This window comes from Brassica rapa, chromosome A02, assembly GCF_000309985.2.
Source record: "Brassica rapa cultivar Chiifu-401-42 chromosome A02, CAAS_Brap_v3.01, whole genome shotgun sequence".
Classification (NCBI taxonomy): domain Eukaryota; kingdom Viridiplantae; phylum Streptophyta; class Magnoliopsida; order Brassicales; family Brassicaceae; genus Brassica; species Brassica rapa.
Genome location: NC_024796.2, coordinates 9,362,851 through 9,376,121, shown reverse-complemented (window position 1 = coordinate 9,376,121; position 13,271 = coordinate 9,362,851). Strand labels below are relative to the sequence as shown.

General features: G+C 28.3%; 1 protein-coding gene across 1 annotated transcript; it reads right to left on the bottom strand.

The window, feature by feature from the left end:
• Window positions 1–8,630: 8,630 nt before the first annotated feature.
• LOC103865128 lies at window positions 8,631–11,130 on the bottom strand. Its single transcript, XM_009142909.3, has 4 exons — window positions 10,263–11,130; window positions 9,649–10,192; window positions 9,474–9,573; window positions 8,631–9,408 (listed from the first exon to the last, which is right to left on the bottom strand). The coding sequence occupies exons 1-4, from the start codon at window positions 10,636–10,638 to the stop codon at window positions 8,728–8,730; spliced, it is 1,701 nt and encodes a 566-aa protein (XP_009141157.3). The 5' UTR covers window positions 10,639–11,130; the 3' UTR covers window positions 8,631–8,727.
• Window positions 11,131–13,271: the final 2,141 nt, after the last annotated feature.

The window sequence follows — 13,271 nt, the reverse complement described above, 5'->3', positions numbered from 1 at the left end:
GTAGATTTGAGATTGTTATTTAGAAATTAAGATAACAAGAAGTTTTGTTGAAAGATGAGTTTTATTTTAGAATTTATGATCAATAGATGTATTTTAAAAATAATTTTCTAAAAGCTGCTATTTAAGGAAAGTTTTCATTTTGTTAGAAAAATATTGTAGATTTGGGATTGAGATTTAGAAATTAGGATAATAAGAATTTTTGTTGAAAGATGAGTTTTATTTTAGAATTTTTGATCATTAGGATGTATTTTTAAAATATTTTTCTACAAGCTGCTATTTAAGGAAAGTTTTCATTTTTATAGAAAAATATTATATATTTGGGATTGTAATTTCGAAATTAGGATAACAAGATTTTTTGTTGAAATAAGAGTATTATTTTATAATTTTTGATCAATAGGATGTATTTTTTAAATAATTTTCTAAAAGTTGCTATTTAAGGAAAGTTTTCATTTCTACAGAGAAATATTGTAATTTTGGATTGTGATTTAGAAATTAGGATAATAAGAATTTTTGTGGAAAGATGAGTATTCTTTTAGAATTTTGATCAATAGGATGTATTTTTTATATAATTTTCTAAAAGCACCTATTTAAGGAAAGTTTTCATTTTTATATAGAAATATTGTAGATTTGAGATTTTGATTTAGAAATTGGGATAAATAGTATTTTCGTAGTTAAATGTGTATTCTTTTAAAATTTTTGATCAAGAGGATATATTTTGTAAATAATTTTCTTAAAGGAGCAATTTAAGGAAAGTTTTCATTTTATAGAGAAATATTGTAGATTTGGGATTGTGATTTAAAAATTAAGATAACAAGAATTTTTGTTGAAAGATGAGTATTATTTTAGAATTTTTGATTAATAGGATGTATTTTTTAAATAATTTTCTAAAACCTGCTATTTAAGGAAAGTTTTCATTTTTATAGAGAAATATTGTAGATTTGGGATTGTGATTTAAAAATTAGGATAACAAGAAGTTTTGTTGAAAGATGAGTATTCTTTTAGAATTTTTAATCAATAGGATGTATTTTTTTAAATAATTTTCTAAAACCTGCTATTTAAGGAAAGTTTTCATTTTTATTAGAGAAAAGATGTATATTAGGGATTTTAATTTAGAAATTGGGATAAATAGTGTTTTTTTTGTTAGATGTGTATTCTTTTAGAATTTTTGATCTATAGAATATATTTTTTAAATGATTTTCTAAAAGTAGCAATATAAGGAAAGTTTTCAGTGTGTATTTTTTAAATAATTTTCTAAAACCTGCTATTTAAGGAAAATTTTATTTTTATAGAGAAATATTGTAGATTTGGGATTTTGATTTAGAAATTGGTATAACAAGATTATTTTGAAAGATGAATATTTTTTTTAGAATTTTTGATCAATAGGATATATTTTTATATAATTATCTAAAAGCAGCTATTTAAGGAAAGTTTTCATTTTTATATTGTAGATTTTTGATTATGATTTAGAAATTAGGATAACAAGAATTTTTGTTGAAAAATGAGTATTCTTTTAGAATTTTTGATCAATTGGATATATTTTTTAAATAATTTTTTAAAAGATGCTAATTAAGGAAAGTTTTCATATTTATAGAGAAATATTGTAAATTTGAGATTGTCATTTAGAAATTAGGATTAAAAAAATATTTGTTGAAAGATGAATATTCTCTTAGATTTTTTTGATTAATAGTATGTATTTTAAAATAATTTTCTAAAAGTTGCTACTTAAACAAAGTTTTCATTATTAAAAAGAAATATTATAGATTTGGGATTGTCATTTATAAAATAAGATAACAAGAATTTTTGTTGAAAAATGAGTATTCTTTTAGAATTTTTGATCAATATGATGTATTTTTTAAATAATTTTCTAAAATCTGCTATTTAAGGAAAGTTTTCATTTTCATAGAGAAATATTAAACATTTGGGATTGTGATTTAGAAATTAGGATAACAAGAATTTTTGTTGAAAGATGAGTATTATTTCAGAATTTTTTATCAATAGGATGTATTTTTAAAATAATTTTCTAATAGATCCTATTTAAGGAAAGTTTTCATTATTATAGAGAAATATTGTAGATTTGGGATTGTAATTTATAAATTAGGATAACAAGAACTTTTGTTGAAAGATGAGTATTCTTAAAGAATTTTTGATCAATAGGATGTATTTTTAAAATAATTTTCTAAAAGCTGCTATTGAAGGAAAGTTTTCATTATTATAGAGAAATATTGTAGATTTGAGATTGTCATTTAGATATTAGGATAACAAGAATTTTTGTTGAAAGATGAGTATTCTTTTAGAATTTTTGATCAATATGATGTATTTTTTAAATAATTTTCTAAAAGCTGCTATTTAGGGAAAGTTTTCATTTTTATAGAAAATGTTGTAGATTTGGGATTGTCATTTAGAAATTAGGATAACAAGAATTTATGTTGAAAGATGAGTATTGTTTTAGAATGATTGATCAATATGATGTATTTTTAAAATAATTTTCTAAAAGTTGTTATTTATGGTAAGTTTTCATTTTTATAAAGAAATATTGTAGATTTGGGATTGACATTTAGAAATTAGGATAACAAAAATATTTTTTGAAAGATGAGTATTCTTTTAGAATTTTTGATCAATATGATGTATTTACAATATTTCTTTATAAAAATAAAAATTTTCCCTAAATAGCAGCTTTTAGAAAATTATTTTAAAAATACATCCTATTGATAAAAAATTCTAAAAGAATACTCATCTTTCATAAATAATTCTTGTTATCCTAATTTCTAAATGACAATCCCAAATCTACAAAATTTCTCTATAAAAATGAAAACTTTCCTTAAATAGCAGCTTTTAGAAAATTATTTTTTAAAAAAGTCCTATTGATCAAAAATTCTAAAAGAATACTCATCTTTCAAAAATAATTCTTGTTATCCCAATTTCTAAATCAAAATCCCAAATCTACAATATTTCTCTAGAAAAATAAAAACTTTCCTTATATAGCAGTATTTAGAAAAATATTTAAAAAATACTTCCTATTGATCAAAAATTCTAAGAGAATACTCATCTTTCAACAAAAATTCTTGTTATCCTAATTTCTAAATCACAATCCCAAATCTACAATATTTCTCTATAAAAATGAAAAATTTCCTTAAATAGCAGCTTTTAGAAAATTATTTTAAAAATACATCCTATTGATCAAAAATTCGAAAAGAATACTCATCTTTCATAAAAAATTCTTTTTATCCTAATTTCTAAATAACAATCCCAAATCTACATTATTTCTCTATAAAAATAAAAACTTTTCTTAAATAGCAGCTTTTAGAAAATTATTTAAAAAATAAGTCCTATTGATCAAAATTTCTACAAGAATACTCATCTTTCAACAAAAATTCTTGTTATCCTAATTTCTAAATCACAATCTCAAATCTACAAAATTTCTCTATAAAAAAGAAAAGCTTCCTTAAATAACAGCTTTTAGAAAATTATTTTAAAAATATATCTTATTGTTTAAAAATTCTAAAAGAATACTCATCTTTCAACAATAATTCTTGTTATCCTAATTTCTAAATGACAATCCCAAATCTACAATATTTCTCTATAGAAATGAAAACTTTCTATAAATATCAGCTTTTAGAAAATTATATAAAAAATACATCCTATTGATAAAAAATTCTAAAAGAATACTCATCTTTCATAAAAAGTTCTTGTTATCCTAATTTCTTATACATAATCCCAAATCTACAATATTTCTCAATACAAATGAAAACTTTCCTTAAATAGCAGCTTTTAGAAAAATATTTAAAAAATACATCCTATTGATCAAAAATTCTAAGAGAATACTCATCTTTCAACAAAAATTCTTGTTATCCTAATTTCTAAATCACAATCCCAAATCTACAATATTTCTCTATAAAAATGAAAAATTTCCTTAAATAGCAGCTTTTAGAAAATTATTTTAAAAATACATCCTATTGATCAAAAATTCGAAAAGAATACTCATCTTTCATAAAAAATTCTTTTTATCCTAATTTCTAAATAACAATCCCAAATCTACATTATTTCTCTATAAAAATAAAAACTTTTCTTAAATAGCAGCTTTTAGAAAATTATTTAAAAAATAAGTCCTATTGATCAAAATTTCTACAAGAATACTCATCTTTCAACAAAAATTCTTGTTATCCTAATTTCTAAATCATAATCCCAAATCTACAATATTTCTCTATAAAAAAGAAAAGCTTCCTTAAATAACAGCTTTTAGAAAATTATTTAAAAAATATATCTTATTGTTTAAAAATTCTAAAAGAATACTCATCTTTCAACAATAATTCTTGTTATCCTAATTTCTAAATGACAATCCCAAATCTACAATATTTCTCTATAAAAATGAAAACTTTCTATAAATATCAGCTTTTAGAAAATTATTTAAAAAATACATCCTATTGATAAAAAATTCTAAAAGAATACTCATCTTTCATAAAAAGTTCTTGTTATCCTAATTTCTTATACATAATCCCAAATCTACAATATTTCTCTATAAAAATGAAAACTTTCTATAAATATCAGCTTTTAGAAAATTATTTAAAAAATACATCCTATTGATCAAAAATTCTAAGAGAATACTCATCTTTCAACAAAAATTCTTGTTATCCTAATTTCTAAATCACAATCCCAAATCTACAATATTTCTCTATAAAAATGAAAAATTTCCTTAAATAGCAGCTTTTAGAAAATTATTTTAAAAATACATCCTATTGATCAAAAATTCGAAAAGAATACTCATCTTTCATAAAAATTCTTTTTATCCTAATTTCTAAATAACAATCCCAAATCTACATTATTTCTCTATAAAAATAAAAACTTTTCTTAAATAGCAGCTTTTAGAAAATTATTTAAAAAATAAGTCCTATTGATCAAAATTTCTACAAGAATACTCATCTTTCAACAAAAATTCTTGTTATCCTAATTTCTAAATCACAATCCCAAATCTACAATATTTCTCTATAAAAAAGAAAAGCTTCCTTAAATAACAGCTTTTAGAAAATTATTTAAAAAATATATCTTATTGTTCAAAAATTCTAAAAGAATACTCATCTTTCAACAATAATTCGTGTTATCCTAATTTCTACATGACAATCCCAAATCTACAATATTTCTCTATAAAAATGAAAACTTTCTATAAATATCAGCTTTTAGAAAATTATTTAAAAAATACATCCTATTGATAAAAAATTCTAAAAGAATACTCATCTTTCAACAAAAGTTCTTGTTATCCTAATTTCAAAATAACAATCCCAAATCTACAATATTTTTGTATACAAATGAAAACTTTCTTTAAATAGCAGCTTTTAGAAAATTATTTAAAAAATACATACTATTGATCAAAAATTCTAAGAGAATACTCATCTTTCAACAAAAATTCTTGTTATCCTAATTTCTAAATCACAATCCCAAATCTACAATATTTCTCTATAAAAATGAAAACTTTCCTTAAATTGCAGCTTTTAGGAAATTATTTTAAAAATAAGTCCTATTGATCAAAAATTCTAAAAGAATACTCATCTTTCAACAAAAATTCTTGTTATCCTAATTTCTAAATCACAATCCCAAATCTACAATATTTCTCTATAAAAATGAAAATTTTCCTTAAATCGCAACTTTTAGAAAATTATTTTAAAAATACGTCCTATTGATAAAAAATTCTAAAAGAATACTCATCTTTCATAAATAATTCTTGTTATCCTAATTTCTAAATGACAATCCCAAATCAACAGTATTTCTCTATGAAAATGAAAATTTTCCTTAAATATCAGCTTTTAGAAAATTATTTAAAAAATACATCCTATTGATCAAAAATTCTAAAAGAATACTCATCTTTCATAAAAAGTTCTTGTTATCCTAATTTCTAATACACAATCACTACAAGAAAACATATTTTTTACGAGGGCAATATACGTTGTAACTTCGTCGTAAACGGGGTGTTACGACGAATGAACCGCGAAACACGTTTCGTCGTAAAACGCCCGTCGTAACCGACGTTTCGTCGTAAATGACTTGTTAAGTTTACGACGAAATATATTCCTCGTAAAGCGCAGGGCAGAGATTCGTCGTAAACGACACGTAAAATTTCGTGGTAAACTCCACGTAATGGATTCGATGTAAAGCACACGTAAACATTTTCGTTGTAACACCCTCGTAAATATTTCGATGTAAACTCCACGTAACATTTCGATGTAAAGACCACGTAAAATCTTCGATGTAAAAGACTCGTAATTATTTTCGACGGTAATCAGTTGTAAATGTTTACGTCGAGCCTACATCGACGTTTCGTTTTATAATATATTTTGAATATTATTTTTAACCTCAAATATATATATATATAAATTTGAATTTATTTAAAATTCTGAATTTTAAATAATTTTAATTTTAAAACGAAATATGAAAATAAAAAACATTTATAAAAAAGCATTTAAAAGTCATAATATTTAAATTCATAATACAAACCGAAAATATTAAAAAAACTACATATCATCGAAGTAGTCGGTGGGGTTGCTCGGCTGTTGACGGGTTGGATCGGACTCTTGGGGATCTCGTACTGGCAACCCAAGAGCGGCTCGTCTCTGACTCAACATTCTCTGCATAACCGGGTTTCCCACGGCCATCACGTCTAGCAAATCCTCAAGAGAGTCTAAACGAACCTGCTGGCTATCCATTCGAGCTTTCATCTGAGAAGTCTCTTCATCCCGTCTCGAAGTGTATGACGAAGTTGCCCTTGCAACTTGGTTAACGGAGCCTATACCGACTATTCGGCCCTTCTTTCTAGGAGCCAGCTATAAAATTAAAACATATATTAATATAGTTATTAAAAATAATGAAAAAAAAAATTTTAGTTGTACTACCTCTTCGAAGATTCGGTCGGCTTCTTCGGTGGACAATGTGACGGGTAATCCATCGGGAGACTCCTGAGTTAGTTGCGTCTCCCGTTCTTCAATCCGAGTAGCCACTGCTTGAGCGAGTTTCTCTGATGCAGGATCCACAAAAACTCCGTCGGATGTGGCGTGAGTCATCTTGAATAGGTCAGACAGAGATGGTAAGACTCCCGTCTTCTCCAACTACAAAAAAAAAATATTAAAAGTTATATTAATTGAATATTTTAAAATAAATATTTAAAAACAAAACTTACAACGTCTAGACGGATGCCTGCATGTGGTTTTTGGCCGGTTCTGTGAAGCATGGGCAAATTACCATCTTTATCCTTCGTTCTTCGAGAAGCCGAGCACGAATTGGCCTTTTTGATCGAAGACGGGTGCTTCCAATAGGCGATGAGGCCATCCCACACATCCGTCGTGAGCTCAGTGGGCTTTCCCTCATACCCGTCGAGCTCCCACTTGTCCTTCCAATCGGAGACTGTGTTGCAGAGGCGGATCTTTGCTTTTGCAACGAATTCCGCCTTCACCATCTCGGTGATTCCCAAAGACCAATGCCACTTTTGCTGAAACACAAAAAATTTGAAAAAATTACAATTAATAATAATATTTAAAAAATATATACATATTTAAAAGTTAAAATTTAATTAAATTTAAAAATCTTACCGCAAACATTTTAAACCACGTGATCTTAACGTGATTTGGAGTCTTGCTCCAGTTCGGATATGCCCCGTCGTAGTAACCCTTAATCGTTTTCGAAACGCTCCGGCCAACACGGTTATTAGCCCCAAACCTGAAAGGAAAACAATTTAACCGTTAGAAAATAAAAATATTTTAAATTTTTATGTAATAAAAATTAATAACTTACCAATAAGTTCCTCGGGGTCTATCGGGGTCTAGAACATCCAAACCCTCTCGTCCGGGCTGGGCAAGCAAATCCTCTACCGTATATCTCGCGAATGGGGCATATGAAGGCACACGCAAATCCGGATGAACTGCACCTTCTGGGACAGGCTCAGGTGCAGCCGCTGGAGGAGGAGGTGGAGGCATATGCGGTGGAGGCATTTGCGGTGGAGGCATCTGCGGTGGAGGAGGACTCCAAGCAACTCTCTGAGAAGGCTGAGAGTCTGGAACTGCGGTGGAGGATGATGGACCAGAAGACGATGGACCGGAAGAAGATGTACCGGAACCATCGTCGCCAAACAAATCTCTATAACTAGGTGCTCTGGATTTTCTTCTAGGAGCCATCTAAAAAAAATTAAAATAAATTTTATCAGTTACGACATAATAAAAATATTATTCCGTTACCTAACTAATCACCTAAACTAATTACCTAACTAATCACCTAAACTAATTCCGTTACCTAACTAATCACCTAAACTAATTTAAAAAAAAAAAAAAGAGAGAGAGAAGAGAGAGTTTACCTTAGAGAGAGCAAAGGAATTTGGGAGGAATGAGCGAGGCAGCCTCGCTCTCGGCGTCCCCTTATATAGATTAGGATTCGTCGTAAAATCGACGTAAATTTACGACGAAATTACCAGGCCCGCGTTTTTCCATTTACGACGAATTTACCAGGCCCGTGTTTTTTAATTTACGACGAAATTACCAGGCCCGTGTTTTTCGAGTTACGACGAAATTACCAGGCCCGCGTTTTTCCATTTACGACGAAATTACGACGCTTAACCCTAAACACCGAGAATGAAATCCCTAAACCCCAAAGTGACATATCATCTAACATCATATCTTATATCATACTACTTCTTACTCTTTCTTTTAGAAAATATTACAATAGAGAAATCCAACATTTGATACATATATTACATCACTCTAAATCGTTTTCGTTCTCATCACTATCATTACAATCATCATCGTCGCTTCTCTCGAACTCGTCTTCACGTGCTTCATCTGTCGCATCTTCGGGAATATCTTCATATTGAAAGTTTTGCGGGTCGATCAAAAGGATTTCATCAGTTGGTTGTTCTGGTACCTCAACTTCAGTGATAGCGTCTTCTTCTTGCAAGGGCGGTTCTTCTCCAACGACAATGCGTCCACGAGGTGTAACTTTGATAGCAGTTACCCAGTTTATCCCGGAAGTTCGAAGCCGAGGATAAGGAAGGAAGCTAACTTGCTCGGCTTGTGAAGCTAAAATGAAAGGCTCAAATTTGTTGTATCTTCTCCCAAAATTGACATCCACAACACCAAATTTGTTATACCGAATCCCTCGGTTCACAACAGGATCGAACCATTCACATTTGAAGAGGACGCATTTTAGCTTCAATAACCCCGGAAATTCCACTTCAATAATCTCCTGCAATATCCCGTAAAAGTCTGTTTCACCTTTCACACATATTCCGTAGTTACTCGTTGCCCGATGTCTCCCATACTCGTATGTGTGAAAGGTAAATCCTCGTGTGAAATACATAGGTGATGTGGTGACCTTTGCAACTGGACCTTGAACCAATTCATGAAACCATACGGGATAATAAGGATCGTCATAATCAACCTGCAAAAAACATATATATATTCTTAAACACTTACTTAATTAATATATAGTATGAGATATATTACCTGTGATTTTAACCACTTGACAAAGTGCTTATCTTTACGTGTATCCACATCAGTTGCAGATATTCCTGGTATTGCTTCTTCAACTTGAGATACAAACATCCTGCAAATTGAACAAATAATCAAATCATACATAATTAACTTCAATTCATATAATTAACATTCACAAAAAATTTACCTTTCAAAGTAACGGGTCATTGCATCCTCGCAGTTGAGCAGAATATAAGTGTGGGCACTATGTTTATCTTCTTCACATGACCACCATACTTCTTTCGTTTTACCACCAAACCGTCCAATTTCGCAGAAAATGTCAGGAACACCATCAATTGGATATGATGTCGGTACTCCACCATCATCATATCTTCTAGGAACTCTTTTTCTCGTACGAACAGTTGGAGCAAAGTAGTATGATGTGAAGTTAGATGTTTCGGCTGTCAAACTCCCTGCAACTATTGAACCTTCTACCTTTGCAAGATTTCTTGCTTTCCCCTTCAAATGTTTCATCTGTCGCTCATACGGATACATCCATCCGTTGTGAACAGGTCCACGAAGCAATGCTTCATACGGTAGGTGGACAACTAGATGCTCCATGACGTCAAAAAATGAAGGAGGAAATATCTTCTCCAGGTTGCACAATATGATCGGAATGTTCTGATGAAGTTGTTCGATGACTTCTTCTTTGAACGTACGTGTGCTAAGATCTCTGAAAAATGCTCCGATGGCTGTATATTTTAAAAGGAATCAAATTAATAACATTTCGTAACATAGGTATATATATAAATTTATAATTACCTGCAAGTGCTTCGTGGACATTTGCTGGAAGGAGCTCGGCAAAAGCAAATGGAAGCAGTCGTTGCATAAACACATGACAATCATGACTTTTCATTCCGGAGAACTTTTGACCTCGTTCAATACATCTTGACATATTTGAAACATAACCATCAGGAAACTTAACTTCCGATGCAACCCAGTCAAACAAGGTTGTTTTCGCTGCTGATGACAACCGGAAGATGGGAACAGGAACGTTTCCATTGCTCTTGATATGTAACTCACTTCTTGAGCAAATATCAGGTAAGTCCATCCTTGACTTTTTGTTATCTTTTGTCTTCCCAGGGACGTTAAGTAATGTATTCATGATGTTCTCAAAAAAGTTCTTCTCGATATGCATGACATCCAGATTGTGGCGTAAGAGAAGATCCTTCCAATATGGCGTAAGACGAATGACTCATGTTCGTTATCGTTATCTTCGAAATAGTAATTGGTGGTTCGAGAAGAAGAGAGTTGTGTGTTGTGAGGAAGAGAGTTGTGGGAAATGACATATATATAGAGAAATATGGTAAGTTTTACATGGATTTTACATGGAAAATTTACAACGCGTTTACAACGAACTTAGGTAAGTTAAAGCACTTTCAATACACGTTTTCACCTTTATGTAACGGTAACATGATTCGTTGTAATGTCGATGTAACGTTTACAACTATTTTGCATTCCACGTACTTTCGTCGTAAACTTACATTAACTTTACGACGAATACATTTCGTCGTAAATTACCATCGAGTTTACGACGAAGTCATGTCGCGTCGTAATTGCGTTGTAAAGCTTATGTAAATTTACGAGGAAATAATTTCCTCGTAAAATACCGTTGTTACTGCTACGTTTTCTTGTAGTGAATCTTAAATCTACAATATTTCTCTATACAAATGAAAACATTCTTAAAATAGCAGCTTTTAGAAAATTATTTTAAAAATACATCCTATTGATCAAAAATTCTAAGAGAATACTCATCTTTCAACAAAAATTTCTTGTTATCCCAATTTCTAAATCACAATCCCAAATCTACAATATTTCTCTATAAAAATGAAAACTTTCCTTAAATAGCAGCTTTTAGGAAATTATTTAAAAAGTAAGTCCTATTGGTCAAAAATTCTAAAAGAATACTCATCTTTCAACAAAAATTCTTGTTATCCTAATTTCTAAATCACATTCCCAAATCTACAATATTTCTCTATAAAAATGATTTTTTTCCTTAAATCGCAACTTTTAGAAAATTATTTTAAAAATACATCCTATTGATAAAAAATTCTAAAAGAATACTCATCATTCATAAATAATTCTTGTTATCCTAATTTCTAAATGACAATCCCAAATCTACAAAATTTCTCTATAAAAATGAAAACTTTCCTTAAATAGCAGCTTTTAGAAAATTATTTTAAAAAAAGTCCTATTGATCAAAAATTCTAAAAGAATACTCATATTTCAAAAATAATTCTTGTTATCTCAATTTCTAAATCAAAATCCCAAATCTACAATATTTCTCTAGAAAAAAAAAACTTTTCTTAAATAGCAGTATTTAGAAAAATATTTAAAAAATACATCCTATTGATCAAAAATTCTAAGAGAATACTCATCTTTCAACAAAAATTCTTGTTATCTTAATTTCTAAATCACAATCCCAAATCTACAATATTTCTCTACAAAAATGAAAACTTTCCTTAAATAGCAGCTTTTAGAAAATTATTTTAAAAATACATCCTATTGATCAAAAATTCGAAAAGAATACTCATCTTTCATAAAAAATTCTTTTTATCCTAATTTCTAAATAACAATCCCAAATCTACATTATTTCTCCATAAAAATAAAAACTTTCCTTAAATAGCAGCTTTTAGAAAATTATTTAAAAAATAAGTCCTATTGATCAAAAATTCTACAAGAATACTCATCTTTCAACAAAAATTCGTGTTATCCTAATTTCTAAATCACAATCCCAAATCTACAATATTTCTCTATAAAAATGAAAAGCTTCCTTAAATAACAGCTTTTAGAAAATTATTTAAAAAATATATCTTATTGTTTAAAAATTCTAAAAGAATACTCATCTTTCAACAATAATTCTTGTTATCCAAATTTCTAAATGACAATCCCAACTCTACAATATTTCTCTATACAAATGAAAATTTTCCTTAAATAGCTGCTCTTAGTAAATTATTTTAAAATTACATCCTATTGATCAAAAATTCTAAAAGAATACACATCTAACAACAAAAATTCTATTTATCCCAATTTCTAAATCAAAATCCCAAATCTACAATATTTCTCTAGAAAAATAAAAACTTTCCTTAAATAGCAGTATTCAAAAAATATTTAAAAAATACATCCTATTGATCAAAAATTCTAAGAGAATACTCATCTTTCAACAAAAATTCTTGTTATCCTAATTTCTAAATCACAATCCCAAATCTACAATATTTCTCTATAAAAATGAAAACTTTCCTTAAATAGCAGCTTTTAGAAAATTATTTAAAAAATAAGTCCTATTGATCAAAAATTCTAAAAGAATACTCATCTGTCAACAAAAATTCTTGTTATCCTAATTTCTAAATCACAATCCCAAATCTACAATATTTCTCTAAAAAAATGAAAACTTTCCTTGAAGAGCAGCTTTTAGGAAATTATTTAAAAAGTAAGTCCTATTGGTCAAAAATTCTAAAAGAATACTCATCGTTCAACAAAAATTTTTGTTATCCTAATTTCTAAATCACATTCTCAAATCTACAATATTTCTCTATAAAAATGAAAATTTTCCTTAAATCGCAACTTTTAGAAAATTATTTTAAAAATACATCCTATTGATAAAAAATTCTAAAAGAATACTCATCATTCATAAATAATTCTTGTTATCCTAATTTCTAAATGACAATCCCAAATCTACAAAATTTCTCTATAAAAATGAAAACTTTCCTTAAATAGCAGCTTTTAGAAAATTATTTTTTAAAAAAGTCCTATTGATCAAAAATTCTAAAA